The sequence below is a fragment of the Notechis scutatus genome, chromosome 2 (genome assembly GCF_049901735.1).
Source record: "Notechis scutatus isolate UNSWTSFEM ecotype Mainland chromosome 2, rNotScu1.2, whole genome shotgun sequence".
Taxonomy (NCBI): domain Eukaryota; kingdom Metazoa; phylum Chordata; class Lepidosauria; order Squamata; family Elapidae; genus Notechis; species Notechis scutatus.
Window position 1 is genome coordinate 233,814,947 of NC_142010.1, and position 19,475 is coordinate 233,834,421.

Here is a 19,475-nt window from a genome sequence, read left to right on the forward strand (position 1 = left end):
GTTTTGGGTAGATAATTTGATAGTTATATAAATGTATTAGAAATATTTATATACTTGAATAATAATTTCATTAGATTACTAAATAGAATTGTAACTACAGCTATAAAATGATATGGCTCTTATTCTTTCACATTTTTTCATATAGTTTTTTTTTTTTAAAGATTTGGGTTTGATATCTTCAGATTTTGGAGAAATTGATCATAAACACTTACTATTTATTTAAAAATATGGCATATTTTTTCTTGAATCAATATCAGAAATAGATATAAATAAGCATACTTTCTGATTTTACCTGTGGCTTTTTGATATCATTTCTCCAAAATATGTTTGCCTTTGGGGCATTATGGCAGTATCATTGTTGGCTCTTAGAGAAGTTAATTGCAGAAGTGGTTTCATGTTAGCTTTTGAATTTTTCTCATAGTTGTTAGCATATGAAATTTTTCGCATAGTTGTTAGCATATGAAATTTTGATTAGACCAAAGAGCTGATTTCCAGTTCCTAGAAATTAGAGATCTACACAAAATGAAAATAGATTTTGGTGAAGCATTGTTTTGATTATATTGTTTCAAACAAAAACAAAATCTAGAGCTGTGTTTCTCAACTGTGGCAACTCGAAGACATGTGGATCTTAATTCCCACTATGGAGAATTCTGGGACATGAAGTCTACACCTTTTAAACTTTACATTGTTGAGAACACTGATCTAGAGGGGTCCTAGTGTGTTTGTACTGAACATAGAGGGCAAAGGTGGTGTAAGGTAACCCCTCTTTTCTCTCCAACACTGACCTTGATGCCTTCCACTCTGTCTTCTCTCTTCCATCTGTAATGATGACCCAAGAAATCCCATCAGCTGACTGTCTCTGATCTTTCCTTACCCACTCTTATTAGTCAACTTCAATGTACTGACTTGTGTGCCTGTTCCTTAGAGCAGTGTCTCCATAATAAAAAATGGCTTCCAGGTACTGATGCACATGCCATCAGAAGGAAATCCCTTAGCACTGTTTCTCCTCAACCCCTTAGGCTCCACTTTTTTTATAGAGCAATCACATGTCAATCCATATCTAGAAAAAGAAACCAATTACACAAACCAAAACATCCCACATCCATGTTTTAGTTCAGGTACAAGCACTCAAAATAGCTATTTTGCACGTTGAATGGTATGACATTTCTCATGACATGTAAAAAGTGCAATGGATTTACTTTCACTGTGGTATTTTAGCAATCAATTGTGCCATCTGTTATGCCCTGGATTTGTCCCAGAACTGTGCCACTTTTAAGATGAACTTTGAAAACATGCAACAGCAGGATTTCCTGTTCCACTTTCAGAATGATGGTGTCGCACATGGGAAAAATCGTCCTTTTTGTAAGGGAGACTGTGAAATTGTGCCTACTTACCTAAATAGCAGCCAAGGATCTGTACTTGATTAAACTAAAGCTTTTTCTCATCATTGGCTTCCACTTTCTTCTAAATACTTTCTCATTTCTGGAACTTTCCAATACAAATCCTTCTGCGTTTTCTCTTATCAGAAAAGCTGACACTAATCGTTGTTTGGTGACACCACATTTAATGACTCTTCTAGTAGAATCTGTATTCCTAAACTTCCATTATTCCATATTCTGGCATATAGAATGAGAATAAATGTATCATTACTTTTGTGAGCTTTGGAAACCATATTAAACCCAGAAACTTTCATGCTGCCACATTCCTGTGCCTGGGATATTAGGAGGGTGGGGTTAGAGTGTTAGTAGTTAGACATAATAGCATTCTTCTTTTCAGTCAAGGTCATGTTCTTCCTACACCTGGAGGAGGAAGGGTTGAAGGGATGTCTCAAGTTGGAAGATCTGGTGATTGGACCATGTGATGGGTGCAGGGGTTGGGTTTTGATTTTTGATTTACTGAGGGAAAACCCTGAACTCTCACATTCGGGTTTTCCCAGGTGTGCCAGTATGACTTTTCCAATAAAAATAAACTTTGAGACAGGCATTTTCTAAAGTGGCAGCCGCGGTATTATGTAAAGAGAAGAAAGATGGGGGAGCTTAGATTATGTGTAGATGCCAGTGACGTGGCTACTTTCTTTGTAAGATGCTTGCTTAAGTCTTTCCCCCACTCCATACTGTAAGACTGTACATTCCTAGTTCTCTTAATCTTTTCTTGTAAGGTCAGTGATTGGTGACCCTGATATTGAATCTCATATCTTTAGAAACAACTGACAGCATAAAAAATTGAAACAGTGCCTGAACTGCCTTTAAATCATGCATTATTCAAATAGTGCTGTCATGACAACCCTGGAAAAGGTACAGTAATGTTTTATTGGAGCAGTTTTTCTAATGTGTATGTATCCCATTGAGCTGCACAGAAGGTATATACATTATATTAACAATTCATTTTGAATTTCTCAGAAAACACAATCCTGTTGGATGTTAGTGTACCTTAAAAGACAGTGAGATGTTTATTTCAAAGTAAATATTTTGAACATTTTGAATATACAGTACAACATGTTCAAATATACTTTTAAAAAATATACATATGGACTCTAAATTCTCCAAATACTACTTAAATTGTGTTGAGGCATTCACATTTTGGACTTCTTGTATTGGGAACTAAAAGATGACAGTGCATTTAAGAGGCTTTTCAGATGCTGCTGGCATGTTCTAAAGAAGAATTTGTAACCAGAAGTGAAGATATGTTTGGTGGCTAGCAATAAAGTGCTGGAAAGTGACATCTCCCTGGGTCAGACACATATCTGAAAAAAAGTTTTTAGGCACTTGAAGCTGGTGCTGCTAAATGCAAATTCAGCCTTTACTAAAAATTATTACCCTTCAGGTTTATGCTATGTAGGCAGCATTTAGAAACTTAGCATCTTTTCTGCCTGGCCATTGTAAAAAGTTGCTTACGCTGAGTCATGTAATTGGTCCATGAATTTTGTATTGTTTGTGAAAAAAGCAGTTGTTAGACTCTGAGGAAGGGCTAGTCTCCTTACAAAGGCACCAACTGCTCAAAATGGTTATTCCCTTAGTTCCCAGTCTTTAAACCTGCCAGAGACTGCTACCTTAAAGTCTCTTCATGAGGAATAACCGTCTGGAGCACTTGTGGGTGCTCTCTCCTTGTCCAGAAAGGAATTATTGAGGTTTTCTTGCCAGATGTTCATTGCCCCACAGTAATCAGTTCCACTTTCATGGAATTGTCTTCAGTCTGCCATTTCTTCCCTGGAAGACCTAACATGGAATCTATAAGATTCACCCCAAAATATTTAGAAAGCATAATTTATCAGGCAGCTCTGAGGTAGTACCCTCCACTAAATAGCCATATTATCTCAGGATTGTGGGAGATGAATTTCAGAGTTATTGGGGACACAGGCTACATAAAGCTGCAATATATGTGCTACTTTACATTGATTGTAAATATTCATATTTTCATATGAATATTTTGTGTTCAGTACTGTACTGTATGCTGAAGAATAATACTTTCATTTATAGTATGTAGTATTGAATATTTGAAAGTCTGCTTAATTTCAAAGGGTTTTTTAAAAAAAATCCCCTTGACTTTAATAGTCACCTAAAAAGCTTACAGTGACAGAGAAAGAATTAAGAATAGGTTGGTTTTCTTTTAGTGTTTGAATCCAAGGCATCCAAATGGGGCTGAAATTTGCCCTCATTTCCAAAAGTTAGTTTTGAACATAAACACATTCATGCTGTGCTTGTTTTTGAACATAAATACAATCATGCTGTGCTGGTAATGAAGGCATTTAGTCCTTGGGAAGACATTTCTCTGGTATACAAGCGCTTGCTCTCAGCTTGATGAACTTTTAGGGATGGTGATGGGAGGTGAATGGTTCCCCCCCCCCCAAATTTTACAATATTTGTAATTCTTCCTGTTAATTGGCTTTTAAGGAGGTTCTCATAGCCAGTTCAGTGGGTTGGATCCAGAAATGGGCATTTGTAGTTTCTTTGTCTTCCAGAAGTGTTTCCAGATTACTCCCTGCACAAGTTAATAAAAAGAAATTCAGGTCGTTTCCATTCCCAGAATAAGTGGAACCCTGTGAATCAGGATTGTGAGAAACACCTGGAGTCATAACAAATAGTTTGACAAGTTTAATAATTGCAGCACATTCAGGCCAGGAACAGAGTTTTCAGTGTTTTATTTAAAATGGAACCAATCTGGGTAAATTCTTGCTAAAGGCTCATGTAAACAAATTAAGCAATAAGCAGCACAAGAGTTTCTGTTGCAGCTCAGCTCTTGCATTTCACTCAACTGAGCACTCACTGGATTATCTTTTTGATTTTTAAAAAAGTTTATTAAATATTTAATTAATATTAATAATATTCCTTTTATTTTCTTGTGAGAAAAATATGAAACAGTGACACTACATGTTTCGGGCAAATTTGTTACAAAGGAAATCAATTGAAGAGGCAATTGTCCTAGGAAAAGAAATCACACAAGTCTAAAACTAGTGATTTAATTTGTTATTGTATAATTATGGCCAAAGTGGGAAACAGACATATGTGAGGTATTTTCACATGCCAAAATAAATTAACCCTGGATACTTTGCACTTTGGCTTGGTGGCTGATGGTTATATTTGATTGCCTTGTTTTAGTCAGTAAATATCTTGGGCTGGACCCACAAAGTAGCCATTAAGAATTTTTTTGAATATAATCATCATGCAGGACTTACATGCATAGTGCAAGCCAAGAAGTAATTTTAACCTATATATGCTTTTATGTTCTAGATATGAATGCATTGCAGAGCCAGTACCCAAGATTACAAGATTTTGATTCAACTCATGGCAACTTTCAGTTACTTCACCCTTCAGATGTTCTGCTTCATAATTTACCTTGTGACATGGAACAAGATTCAGAAAATGGTGGCATGGAAGAAAAGATTGTTTATCTCTAATCCCTCGTTTTTAATATTAATACAGTAGCACTTTGGGGTAGCTTTTCTAATTTTAGTTATTCTGTATACAAATTGCTTTGCCAGTATATTATTTATTTCAAAATACAAATTTTCCCTATCCATAGGATACAAATTAAGTTATTTTTTAAAATATACCTGTAATATTTAAATTGTGACATTTGAACATTGATGGGCTCTAAAACTACACCTGGTGTATATATGTATATATACATATGTATTTGTATGTCTGAAGTAAGATGATCAACATTGGACTAGGTTAAATGGAAAGATTTTTGCTTTAGATTATGTACACTATAATTTGAGCAGCTAAAATTTAAGAATACAACTTCAATTACAAAAAAAAGCACCGTGATAACAAATTATGTAATGGAAAAACAGAAACAAGAACCTCGGTCTTTGGCTGTTGTACTTTCTGAATGTACCATAGTGGATTACAGACTTTTATAAGCATCAGTCCAATCATTACCTCAGGCTGCTTCCCTTCAGATACATTGAATTTCAGTTCATGTAACCAACAAGTATCGAGTTGAAGAAGGCATTGTTCTCAGTTACTTTCCAAGTTACACGACCACATTACGTCTTTCATATTAGTTTCATAACATGTACACAGACATGATCGTGACCTGAAATAATGATGAAAAGCTCTTGAAATAAGACCTCTTCTGAATCACTATAGCTTTTTCAGTTGAATTATCACACTAGGACCTCTGCCACATTATAGTTATTTTTATCTTGTTTCAGTTGTGAACCTTTTGATCTGTAGTCTAATGTGGTCCTAATATTATATCTTAACAGCAAAGAGTTTTAGTAAATAATTAATGTCCATATATTTGTCACTTCAAGCTACATTTGTTTACTGTATCATTCCTTAGTAGATATTTTTGTCATTTTCATCAACCATGTACAACATCTTTTGCTTTCCAGGGATCAGTTTTATGTATTGCCTTAGAATTTGTCCTTAACTATTCAGAGTGGCCTTTCATATCAAAAGCAGCAAAACTCATGGCATTTCTCTTTCACATAGGATAGAAGGCTAGGAAGTGGAATAAGAGCAAATGCAGGATTTTTCCTATTTAAACAATAAACCAGGTTACACCGATTTCTTTTGTACATGCATGGGCTGTGAATTAGTATATATCTTTCAGAATGCAGAGCTTTGATGCACTACAATAAATAAGGATCTTTTCTGTACATTTTGCAAATGAATTGTATACTTTTTGAATGGAATTACTATTTTCAATCTCCAGATGTGTGTTTCTGTGTATGTATATGCACATATACAGCTGACTATGTATGTAATTTTCAATATGAAATTGAAGCTGAGCTGAATATAATTCCTAGTGATCACATGGACACATCAATGTACTTTTATTGATGATAATCACAAAGTAGTATCCTAAAACTGTCTTTTGGAACTTCCTCCCTTCCTTCCTTCCTTCCTTCCTTCCTACCTACCTACCTACCTACCTACCTACCTACCTACCTACCTACCTACAGTTGCAAGTGGGATTGCTTGCTTATGAGTCCATTCAAAGATCAGGTCTGATCGCATTTAGCTTTTTCAAAAATAGCCAAGATTCTGTCATAAATCAATTAACTGCAGATGGTTTCATTTACGGTTGCTACAGTGGTGAGATTCTTAGTGTTTCAATGAGTTCTAATTCTTGTAAGCAAAGAGGGTCTGTAGGTTGCCTTAGGATTCAGTCAGTAGTGTTAATAAGTGCTTGCCATCTCCTCACTCCTACCATTCAATACTTCCTTCAGAGAACTCTGTAGCTATGAATGCAACTTCCCTGCCACCTCTATATGTGTTTACTGATCACTTAACTTAAACTTAATTTAAATAGCAAACCTGTAGCAGTACTGTATGTTGCAAACTCCTAAAAACTATGCTTCTTTTCCACTTGGTGAAAATTATATGTTTCATGTTTCCCTCCCCTTCCTTTGTTTCAGCTATGGATGAAATGTTAATCCTGTATCTGCAGGAGTTGTTTTTCTCACTGGATAAATGGCCTCCCAGGTGTCCCCTCTTGTAGATCCATTTGACACAGTCTAGGTCTAGAAATATGCCCTTGTATGCTGCTTGGTTAGCTTGCTGAATTTTCATAATTTACTGAAATGGGACATTTCACAGTGCATGCTAGAATATCACCATAGTGAATTGAAGGCTTCTTGTGAAAGAAGAGGGAGGGGCTGTTTGTTGATTCATGGAGAACTAAAAGGAGGGGGAAAGTAAACTTATTGACTAATGGGTTTACGGTAGATAAAATTTGCAGATAGGCTTAATTCTCAGAGCTAGCTATTGGTTTTCTAAATTTGGGCAATGATTAGCTGAATTTGCTCTCTCTAAGTTCCAGGACGATGCTAAATCAGTCAAGTTCAACAGAGGGGAGGGAGATAAAATGGGGAATTTTATTGCAAATTGGATAAAAATATTAAAATGGAGAATGGTCAGACAGCATTTCACATCTATGTCCAGGCAAAAATGAAATATAGTAGAAACAGCAGTGGCTGTTAACAGGTAAAGGTAGAATGTGCACAACCAACCCATAATATATTGGAGTCCATTTACTACTAGTACTCACTGTGTGTATACTACACAGTATATGTGTACCACATACTTTCTTGGAAAGAACAATTGCCTACTAACCTATTTCCTGCACTGCACTGTGCCTGTGGAAGAGAAATTATGTCACATCTTTATTTACAATACTTTCAGTGATCTTCAGACCTTTAACATTAAGTATTGTCTATTTTGCTTACCCATATTCACAATAAAAGTAAATTTTATCAGTTTATAGCTTGCCTCTGTACTTATAGGGAAAGAAAGATTTAAAACGTAAGCCAATGTGCTGAATCTAGGTGGTCTTTTAAGCAGTCTGTATTCTATAAGTATCCATCATTTAGACATTTGTAATGTTTATTTGAATTAAACATGAGCTTTTAGAAACATTAAGAATTCATTAGCTCAGTATTAGAGACTTAATTCCTTTCAACACCCAAGAAATACTATAGAAGAAAATTTCAATGTCATCTCAGGAATATCTGGGTTATATGTAAAAAAAAAGGATTGCAACTTTGCTTGATTGCAGCCATTATCTTGACATTTTTTGGTCACTACTTTCCCCCTGGACATCCCAGCACAGTCTACATAGATGAAGGTCGACTTGCTAAGTGGATGTGGCACAGGGTTCATGAAGCAAACCAGTTTCGCTATATAGTAGGTAGGGACAGTGGGAATCTCGTTCATCCATTCATGCGCATCACTAATTAGATGACGAGGCATTTGGCTAGGGTATCATAAATTATCAGACAGGCAGATCTCTCTGAGCGTGAAAATTCGCTAGAGATGGTCATACCAGTGGAGTCGCTGCTTGTGGCAGTGTCATGAATCACACGTCACCCAAGTTCCAGACTCAACCTTTCCTGGTTCTGTGCCTATATGCATCATAGCATTTGAGCGAGCCAACGACCATAAGGAGACCAATGTCCCCAAAGTCCGTAGCCCAGCGCCAAACAGTTCATACAGCAGTCCTTGGTTGGAAACAATAACAGGGAGGTGGTGGACCAAGACAGATGAGGTAATGGTGGCCCATCGCTGAATATCAGCGACACGATCAGGCTCTCTGTATTTGGAGACCTTGATGTCCCAGGTCTCCCGCATTCGATAACCGGACACAATGGAGGCATCCACGACCCAGAGCTGGTTCATCGCCTCCACCAGTAAGTCCAGTTTAATGAAGGATGTGCCAGATAGTACGATGGGCTCGACACTTGGACGGAAGCCTCACCAGTGCAGAAACTGATCCAATCGCTGCACAACACGGTTGTGCCGCATGCACCGGGCATCATGCGTCACCTCGCAAGGTTACAGGACGTGGTTGATCCTCTGGGGCCCGGCAGGCTCCCCTACACATCTTAGTGGTGGTCTGACGATCGCCCTCCCGTGTACTCCTTGATCTCGTAGGGAGCATCAATTGGATTCCCTTTAAATACAGGGGAACACGCGAGAGGGGCGTAATAGCCAATCATGGCTGGCTGAGTCGATCCTGGGGACCCCTAGCTCCCAACCGTCGAAAGAAGTCAGGAGCACAGTCTTCCACTCCTCCTGTGCCTCAGCCTTGGTTGTCACAGCAGTAGCGTTAACTCTGCACGGCTGGTTGGTGCCGCAGAAGACCAAATGCATCCTGGCACTGAATGATCTGAAACAGCATGGTGGGATGGGATGCAATCTTCTCAAGTCGCAACGCCTGGAGCAACGGGATAGAAGTAGAGAAACAAGGCACCCCCAGGCCTCCATCCTTGATGTGACCATGGAAGTAGCCCATGGGGGTATCGCAGCCAGCGCCACACCGCTGCACGGATCAGGCAGTCCAATTTCTGCAGTGTATTTCCATGCACGTGACCTAGTACGAGCTCATGGGTGAACTTGGGCATCAAGAATGTTTGTAGCAGCAGCATCCACTGTTGCAGCTTTAGTGGCGCCCGCGAGAGCTCCTGGAGCAGAGAGTCCAATTTGCCAGTGTACTTGGGGATCACACGGCCCTTCCAATTAAACTGGAGGCTGAGATAACGAACTGAATCCTCTGGGCCAAGAGGGTTGATGCAGCCACCCGCACATTCATAGATGGTTGGTAACGGGGCCATGCACTTTCTCTTCCCATCCCTGGCGATGGTAAGACCCAGGGACTTCTTGGCATTCAGCACCATTCTGGCTCGTGTAAGGGCTTCCAATAAAAGATGTAATTTTTCTTGAAGCTGTGGGGATTTCTCTGAAAACAGAACCAGGTCATCAGCATAAGCGATACTGCTGATCCGGTGGCCGTCGAGGTCTGGGTAGAGAAGCTGTAACGATCTGGATGACCATGATGAACAGGAGCGGAGACAGAGGATCGCCTTGCTGGATGCCCTGACCACAGGTGGTAACAGTTCCTCCAAGTTGTACCGTGGACCGCTCATAGAGGTGTCGAAGATAAGACACCAAAGGAGGTGGTAAACCAGCAGCTTCGGTGACACGAAACAGCGTATGGTGGGATACATTGTCAAATGCCTTGGCGATGTCTAGGAACAGCATCGCACAAGGCTCATGCTTTGTATGGACCCTCCGTAGAATGGTATGAAGAAGGGTCGTTGCCTCCAGGCAGCCGTCCTGCTGGAGAAACCCATGCTGGAAGGGTGAAAATTTTAGGGTATCGTGGAGATGCCATGCCAGGATCTTATGGAAGGCATGGAGGATGGTAGAGGCAATCGAAATAGGGCGGTAATCTCCCAGAGCTGATGGATCGTCTGTCTTGAGCAAGAAGGTCACCCATGAACAAACTAAGTATTCTGACAGGCCCCCGGCAGCTAGCAGCAAGTCGTAGTAAGCTGCTAGAGATGGATGGTGCCAGATCAAGAGATTGACAGCAGGAATGCGATCCAAGCCTGGAGCGCTAGATGTCATACTCGAGCATTGCAGTGACCTCAGATGGAGTAACTCTATACAGGAGTGACCAATATACAGATATTGGCGTGGCTGCAGCCCTATTATCAATTGTACTCGGAGTCCTAAATACTGTCGACTAGTAAGTCTCCATCTCCGATGGTAGTGGTGGAGATCCACGATGCTCGTTCTTCCATTGCCCAGAGAAAACGGAGGACACCGCATCTCATTTTCGGAGCTTGTAGAGCCGTTGAATGCTGGCATAATTGGCTCTACAGATGGAACGTTTGCTCCAGTGATGGGTTGTATCTGTCGAACGGGGCTTCAATGGTCTCCATGTATGGGGAAACCAGCGTTGGGCATGATCTTGGAGAAGGGCCCGCCCCCATGACTGGCTAATCACTCCGGATTGTATGGGGCTATCCACAAAATAGATTACGTTTTCATCTGTAGAAAGAAGGGGCGGAGCTAGCGTGGCCATCTTTGGTCTGTGCATCTGTCGCTCAATCTGCATCTAGTCGTGCTAGTGGGAGGTTCGTATTGTTGCCCGTTATTTCACAGCAAACATTTGAAATGTGTGCTGCAATTGAAAATCCCGCGAGTTGTGAGGTGCGATCAGTGATAAGGTTTCTGTTGGCAAAAAACCATAAACCGATTGAAATTTTTCGGCAACTGTGGGAAGTGTATGGGGACAACATCATCACTGAAGGTGGAGTGCGCCAATGGTGCATTAAGTTTAAAAATGGCCGAACTACGGCACTCAAGAAGTCCTGAATGCTTTCGCTTGGTGCAAGATCGGGGCTGTAGGGCGGATGAGGAAAAATCTCCCAGTTGAAAGCATTCAGGACTTCTCGAGTGCTGTAGTTCGGCCATTTTTAAACTTAATGCACCATTGGCGCACTCCACCTTCAGTGATGATATCTTATGAGATGAGCGAGACCAGCTGGTATCTTTAAGTGGTACAAATTAATCTAAGGATTGCTTCTCCTGGGTGTGCTCTTTCTAGAAAGCTTAAATGACCTATCTGCTAAAGGGTTTCACTTTATGAGCAAGAGTTGGCTGCTTGATAGTTATCACTGCATTTAAACTATATTCATTCCTCAAGGTGCTCTGGCACCCTGCCTGATTTGTAACTCTGGCTTGCAGGTATTTTTAATCTAATGATTGGTATTTAGGGCAGCTTTTTGCAAGCAAAGAAGCTTTTTGTATTTTTGTACAGGTAATCCTTGACTTACAACATTTCATTTAGTGACCATTCAAAGTTACAACGGCACTGAAAAAAGTGATTTATGACCATTTTTCACACTTACGACCATTGCAGCATTCCCACTTTCATGAGAGACCAGGCGAGGAGAAGCGCCCCTTGACATGAGTGATGTCAAGTTGGCCATGCCCACCCAGTCACATGACCACCAAGCCACACCCACCAACTAAGCCACGCCCACAGAACCAGTTGTTAAAAAATTTGAATCCCACCTCTGCATCTAAGTGCTATAATCTGGCTGGAAACCAAACTGAAAGGGATCTAGATAATACTACTTCACTTCTTTCTTCCAAAACTAACAGGTCAGCAAAAACTGACACACTCAAGGTAGGAGAATAAAAGACTTCAGTTTGCAACAGAATAGTGCTGGACCAAGGTTGACATATTAGTTCTTTCTAGGTCTCATGACCCATGCTTTTTTATCTTGAACAGAAATCCAGTGATATTCAACCCTTGCTTTGGACTCTGCTTTTGGATTTTGGGACTATTGCCAGATTCCATTTTAGCCAGCTACAAGTCTACAAAACTTGCAGATCTGCAGCAGAGCAAATGCTAGTGCTAGTGCTAATCAGTGCTAGTGCCAATCAGCCAATGTTTTGGCAACATTTTTAGAAGCTGCATAACTAACCAGCATCAGCAATTTAGTCTTGAGACTGTCTCACTTTTATGCATATATTAGAACATATTTATGAATGTGTTACCATATGAATTCCTGAAATGTATTCCATTTTTGGCAACAGTCCTCATCCCATTACAGTGGCAAGGATCAGCTTGGCCATTAGAGAGTATGAGCCAGCAGTATGCTCCAGCTGCCAAAAAGGCCAATGCAGTCCTAGGCTTCAGTAACAAAAAAAATAGCATCAAGATCATGAGTAGTGATAGCACTGCCTATGTGGCACCACTGAGATCCTACTTGGAATACTGCATTCAGTTCTGGTAGCCACAATACGAAAATTATGCTGAGACCACAAAGAGTATGCAGAGAACAACAAAGATGATAAGGGATCTGGAGGCTAAATTGTATGATGAATGATTAGTTTACTATAGTTTATTGTCATTACACTTCGTACAACAAAATTAAATGCCATCTTCAGTGTACATTATGACTATGAAAATAAACACAAACACATATCCTTCACATTTTATACATTGGATTGAAAACCCCTGTTATTGCATTAATATTGCACTATACAGTAGAATTCAATAGAGTTACTTCCCTGGGATAGAAGCTGTTTTTCAGCCTATTTGTCCTTGTTTTTATTATCCTGTACCGTCTGCCAGATGGTAATAGTTCAAAAAAAAGGATTCCCAGGATGAGATGGATCTTTGAGAATGTTTGGAACTTCTTTACGGCAGCGGGAGCTATAAAGCTCTTCCAAAGAGGGGAGAGGGCAACCAATGATCTTCTGGACAATGACATTAACCCTCTGGAGTGCTTTCCTATCTGCCACTGTGCAATTGGCAAACCATACAGAGGTGCAGTATGTTAAAATGCTCTCTATGGTGCACTAGGTATGTCTATCCTAATGAAGAGAAGAACTGGGGGTGACAAGATAGCGGTCTTTCAGTACTTGAGGGCTGTCATAGAGAAGAAGGATTGGCTTATTCTCCAAAACACCTGGGGACGAGCAGCAGTGGGTGAAAACTTGTTACATAGAGGTCTTACCTAGAACCAAGATATGTTCTGCCAGTTAGAACAATTAATTGAACAGTTTGGCTCCTGGAGTTATATCCCTGTGTTAGCAAAAGTGGGAAAACATCACATTTGCAGCAAAGGAATTAACTACTGTTAACTACTGGCAGAGTTTGCCTTGATAGTAACCCAGATATAGGCTGAGGTTACTCTGTGCATTCAGTAATTAGTAGGGTGTTTCCATGCTAGAGAAAGCAAGATGGGTAGATGAGACCATTGACAGAACTATAGAAGGCCATCAGTAGCTATTAATTATGCATATGAAAACCTCCATGATCCTCTCAAAGGTGCTTTTTCAAAAGGCAACTTGACTATGTTTTTTTCCCCTTGAGGAAGATGTTTTGCTTCTCATTTAAGAAGCTTCATCAGTTCTGGCTGGTGGCTGATGTGGCTGGTGGTGGAAGGATTAGTGCTGATAAGTTTCATAGAAACATGGTCACATACTTGAGTTAGCACAACACATTTGATTCAAGCAGGTTTGTTAGTATTTTGTAACTGAGTCAGTTTTTCTGGCCTTCCTGGTGGCATCAGATGGTCAACATGAGAAAGGGGATGCTGGCCTAGATGCATCTTTAATCAGATCCAGACTTTGATAACTACTGCACAGACACTTCCGCACATACCTCTTCAGATGCCAGCTTGGGGGAGGATGAACCAGTTCCTGGCACATCAGGAGAGGAGTTGGTTAATGGCTCCAAGAAGCTGTCTGAGAGTGATTTGGCTGAAGCACAGGTGCAGCAGGACAGCCCTGAGGTGTCAGATGGAAAAAGCATGCAGCTGCAGCCGATTAGGGATGAGGAAGAGGAACTGCCTTCTGCACTGATCCAAGAACACATAGGGCAGAGAAAAGGCAGCGAAGGTCAGCCAGATTACTCACAAGAAAGCCTTGCCCTTCTTGATGGGCTGCTATTTAGCACAGTAGACAGATGGAGGCAATGCTGGGAACAACGTACTCATTTCTTAACTGTGTGTTTTTGGTTGTTGTGAATCCTGTCTTGCTTTGGATTGATACCGTGCCTTGACTTGGATTGTGCCTTGTGAACTCTGGACTTTTCTTGCCTCGTGAACCCTCTTATATTATGGATTTAATTTTGTCTAGTGGGTTTATTTTAATTGGGAAACTTTCAAGTGCCCCGTAGACTCATTGGTCATTGCTCTGTGGACTAGCATTGTTCTGCCTGTGACTGGACTTAATTGGGATAGTTCTGGGTTTTTGGTGAAGAGAATTGCTGGGGAATATTAATATACCCACTAATAAACCCACTAAGACATGGTTACGTGTGTGAGTGAGTGAGCAGGAGAACACACAGGCAGAGCTATGATGTTTTTCCATTTCTATTTTCACTGGGCTAAATTGTTTCACAAGTTGTATCAAGTTCTTTTAAGTCTGGATTATAAACACTGTTATTTTGACAGTAGCATTTTTTCCTATCATGTTCCTCTAGTTCAAAGTATGCTTTGGCCTGAAATTACGAAAACAGTTGTTTTGTTTCATATACATCTGTTTTCCGGCCTATTGATTTCCGAATAACATCCTTCAGTGTTTCCCCACCCGGTCAATGAAAATTCCTTCCAAATTGAGATAGGAAGCAATCTTTAAAAAGTATATTGTAACAAGTAAAGTTCTGTTATTCAGGGTCACAAGAACAGTAATATGGAAGTAACTGTTTCAGAATCTCAGTTATAGTTCTTCTTATTTACATTTTTCAACAAATCTTTTCTCTGATTCCCAAAGAGTTAGAAGTGAGAAAAGCAAAAGAAAATTAAATGAAAAGAAAAAAAACCCAATAACTAAAATATACGATCCTACAATTTCCAACATTATTAAAATATTCAGACCCCAAATATAATGACTAGAACTGATTTGGACCTATTCACATAATCTAAAACTTACATAAACAATTGGAACTACCAGTTGAAAAACACTGGATTCATTATTCTACATATTTAAAAGAATCAAAACAAAACACTCAGCCTGTCCAAGGAAGAACATTTCAATGGACAATATTATTACTATCAGTCTGCAGGCCTATTTTATTAAACACTACATGGAGGCCTAAGATGATAAATTTTGTCTGTAAACAAAAAGACAGGGCTGTTATTTTCCCCAGTAACAAAGAGATGTGACCAAAAGGAACATGGGAAAACGTAAATCATGTCTTATTTCTCTGTCATTTTCACTTCAAAGATGGGAAGAGAAGATTATAGTTCAGTTTCTCTTTGCAAAATAGAAACAACCCATTTCTCTGCTCCTCTTTTAATTCTTTAGTACGTGGCATGGCTCAAAGGCGTTACGGATGTGGAATCACCTTCTGGCAACACTTCTGGCTTGCCTCTCTTTTCAGATTCTGGCACCATATGTGGTCTAGACTGAAGTCTGTATATTGACCCAGGGGAGAAGGGAAGTGATATGTGGTGTTGATGTCTCGTTCCTGGGGAGGAAGCATGATGATTTCTTAGTCCCATCTGCATTAACAATAACAACATCCCTCAGTCTGGTATGTTTCAGATGTGTCAATCTAAAAGTATTATAATTTCTTAGTCAGATTTTGATCAGGGAATTATGGGATTGGTATTTCAACATATTTGTGAGGCATGATATGCAAAAAGAAAAAGAAAAAAGAAAAAAAGCTTCACAATGTCATCTTTGTAAGATTCCAGCAAAACCTCTTCCATTGTGATTTTTATCACATTCTCAGGAGTGATAATTTTGCAATCAAAATAATTTCCATTAGAGCTATCAAGAGCATCAAACCCTTTCATTGTTTATTCCAGCATGACAACGGAAAGAAAGAAAACACATGGTTGGGTTTAGATTGTAGCTGAGGCCTATGTAGTATTTAGTATACTATCAACAACTTTGGATACCTTGCGCTTTCCTCTCCTCTCCTCTCCTCTCCTTCCTTTTTATAAATAAATGGTAAGCTTTGCAAACAATCCTATGTATTAGGCAAATAAAGCATTCTTATAAAATGAAAATGATAAGGGATTGTAGCCGAGGGATTATTTGGAATGCATTCACTTTCTCAGAAAACAAAACCAAAAATAAATTAAGATGGTAGGGAGCATCTTATGAAGATTGAAGGGATGTTGGGAAGCAATCATCAGCTTGCCTTGTGCTAAACTGATGTTTTATGATATCCGTGGTATGCATTTTATGAACTAATAAGCTTATCTCGGAATTCAAAAATAATTTGTGATCCTAACTGTAGAGCCATTCTGCCCCACTCCTACTGTTATGTTTACAATGGATCTCATTTCCTGATCAAATAATAGAATGTACTATTTTTACTTCTGGGGATTCTGTTACAAAAACTGTGAAGACAATTATGGTTTGCCTCATTTCTATGTAAGTCTCATGGGAGATCAGTCAGTTTTTTATTAATGCATCCAACAATGTTGGGAAGGGAGGGAGGGAAGTAGGGAAAAGCCTCCCATACCAGTAGACAGAGAAATATGATTTGCCGCTGAATTGTGCTATTACTAATTCAGTCTGAGGAAACATGCAAAGAATTTGCATTTAGTACTCCATTTTAAAAAAACAGCTTTAGTTAGAATATATAAGTAATGAAAAATAAAATTTCAATAAAGACAGAAAAGTGTCCCAACAATCAAACCTAACACATTAACAGCATGTGACTCATTTAATCTTCAAAGCTTTACCCTGAAAGTTCTATAATAGATTTAGTCGATATTGTTTTGCAAGGAAAAAAATACCCCACAGTTCAGATTAATTTCTACTTACCGTTTGAATAACAATTTTGTATTATTAAAGAAGAGAATAACATTCTTTTCAACTTCATGGTACAATTGTACATGTTTAAAGAGACCAAAGTTCTTTCTCTTACTAAATTCTTCCCTTTTCATATAAGTTATCTCTTTGAACCCATCTGTTGCTGTTATACTGAAGCTTATTAGAAGATCAGAAATACACATTTAGAGATGTTAATTTTATAGGAGTTTACACTGGCTTCATTATATTAAGTTAACATTATATTAGCTGGTTATAACTTAAAAAGCATGCATGAATGCAACTTCTGATGTGGAATTACTGCTAAACAAAGCTTAATTTAGAGACTCTAAGCAACTCCCACTTTTCCCGCTAGAAGTCTAAATTGGCAAACCCTCTCTTTGCCCTATCACCCATAACACGACTGATATGAATGAAACCAGAATCTAAATGAGGCTGGATAAGTACTTAATATTTGTGAGGATGAAAGCCTTAGTGAACAGAAGTTGGTGGTACCATAGATGAGCAGATTATCTTTTATCATTTCCAAAGTGCACCAAGGGGATGTAGTCTAAACATTGAGTCTTTTTAATAATGTTTGAGAGCCCTGGGGGATGCATGGTTGCCTTAATAATGACAAAAGCAATAATTCATGCTTTAAACTCTGTCCACTTTTGAATGTGGTTTTCGACATGCCAGGCAAAGCTTAAGTGGTCTTTAAACTGTCAGATAGTACACTTCTATGATAACTTTATTTTGTTCCAATTTTTGTTTTATCTTTTGTTTTATTGTATTTAATTTTTCTCTATTCTGATTTTAAATCTAAAGCTTTTAGAACACTTATACTGATTTTAGCTGCATTCTGTCATATGTTTTTGAGGTTTTTCCCCCCTTTTGCTGGTCATTGAATGTAGCTAAATAAATTTGATTTGACATGATTTGTACATTACTTTTACAATTTCCTCTCTATTTGAATTCATAGATATGAAAAATCTATCTTGCAGGAATTTCTCATAGACCAATACAATGAAGTTGATGCAAAGTGATACAAAATATAATAAATAAATATGAGTAAGAAAAGTTCTTATGCTTACAGATGTATGAAATATTTTTTATATCTCAGGCTTACACTGGTAATTAAAATGGTTGTTATTGCTGACTCCCACAGATATATTTATTTTATCAGGAAAATTAGGTTAATTATAAAGAAAAAGGGCATTTAAAAGGAAACTTCTGTCTTATATTCTATGGTATAATAATTGTTCTACATGATACAATATCTAAAATAAATTCATCCCTTTGAAGGAATTCATTTTATGATTGTTAAACTCTGGTATTATGGAAATAATGTAGAAATATATCAATAATAACTATAATTTGAATGAATATGGTACATGATAGTTTCATACTAAACACAGCAAAGGTTCAGCATAGTCTATAAAAAAGAATTGTTGCTATGGTAACAATATGGAACTTGAATTAAGGTCTTAACCAATGTCGCAAATGATGCTATATTATTTTAGCTTGCTGCTTGTAATTAGTATATGTATATGGAAATGTGTGTCTGTAATAGGAAGTTGTGACAACCTTATATTTTTCACCTACTTTCAAATATCTGAACTGCCTGATATTTTTTTTTAAAATGACTTCTCAATCAGGTTTTTGAGTCAATTGAAAGTGAAATTGTTGTCTTTGTCCTATGTTTGTGCTTGCTTGAAGTAGCTGGAGCTTTAATATGACTGCTGGGCCTGTAATAAAAATGCGAATGTGTCACATTTTGATGAGCTCTGTCACACTTGGAGCCTTTTCTCATTTTCATGTGATAAGTACATCACTAACATATCCCAGCAACCTCTGTTACTTGTCCTTCATCTGAGCCATAGCCCATTTCTAAAGCAGCCTGAAGTCATTCTGATCTGTACCAATGTTATTGTACCATTTCCCCCTTAACTACTTCACAGAGTTTGCAATGTATGCACTCTTAAGTTAGATGAACATTTAACATAAGTAATTCTGGCGGATAACTCAATCAAAACCTTATTTTTGCTATCTCAACAATTTGATCAGTAGTGCAGTTTGAGAATTTCTTTTTTTTTTTAAAACAAGTTTTATTAATTTTTAAAACACACAAATTGTCATTATTCATTACATGTTTAAACCTTTTTTCATTGTCAATTTAACAAGTCAGATAAATTATAATTCTGTTTTAAACCATTTCCATACAACATACCAAAACCTCTTATTCAATTTCTCTTTACTTCTCTTTACTCTTATTCAATATCATTATTATTATTTCATCTGTTTCTTTCTGACTTAGTTACCATTATTCTCAATCTATATTTCTACAATTTTTAACTAATTCTCCCCCAAAAGACATATACACACAACACACAAAACATAAAAAAATCTTTTTGGAAAGTAACTTGGACCCAGGTATCTCTCTCTTCATGG

At 38.3% G+C, this 19,475-nt stretch overlaps 1 protein-coding gene across 3 annotated transcripts in view; it reads left to right on the forward strand.

Annotated features, from left to right (window-relative positions):
* The window catches only part of ARHGEF28 (Rho guanine nucleotide exchange factor 28), a 147,956-nt gene extending 141,688 nt beyond the window's left edge, over nucleotides 1-6,268 (forward strand). For all 3 annotated transcript variants that reach the window (XM_026670627.2, XM_087958267.1, XM_087958268.1), the window contains one exon: nucleotides 4,728-6,268. In XM_026670627.2, the coding sequence (XP_026526412.2) occupies nucleotides 4,728-4,894 (167 nt within the window). In that variant the 3' untranslated portion in view covers nucleotides 4,895-6,268. The remainder of the gene's footprint in view (nucleotides 1-4,727) is intronic.
* Nucleotides 6,269-19,475: the final 13,207 nt, after the last annotated feature.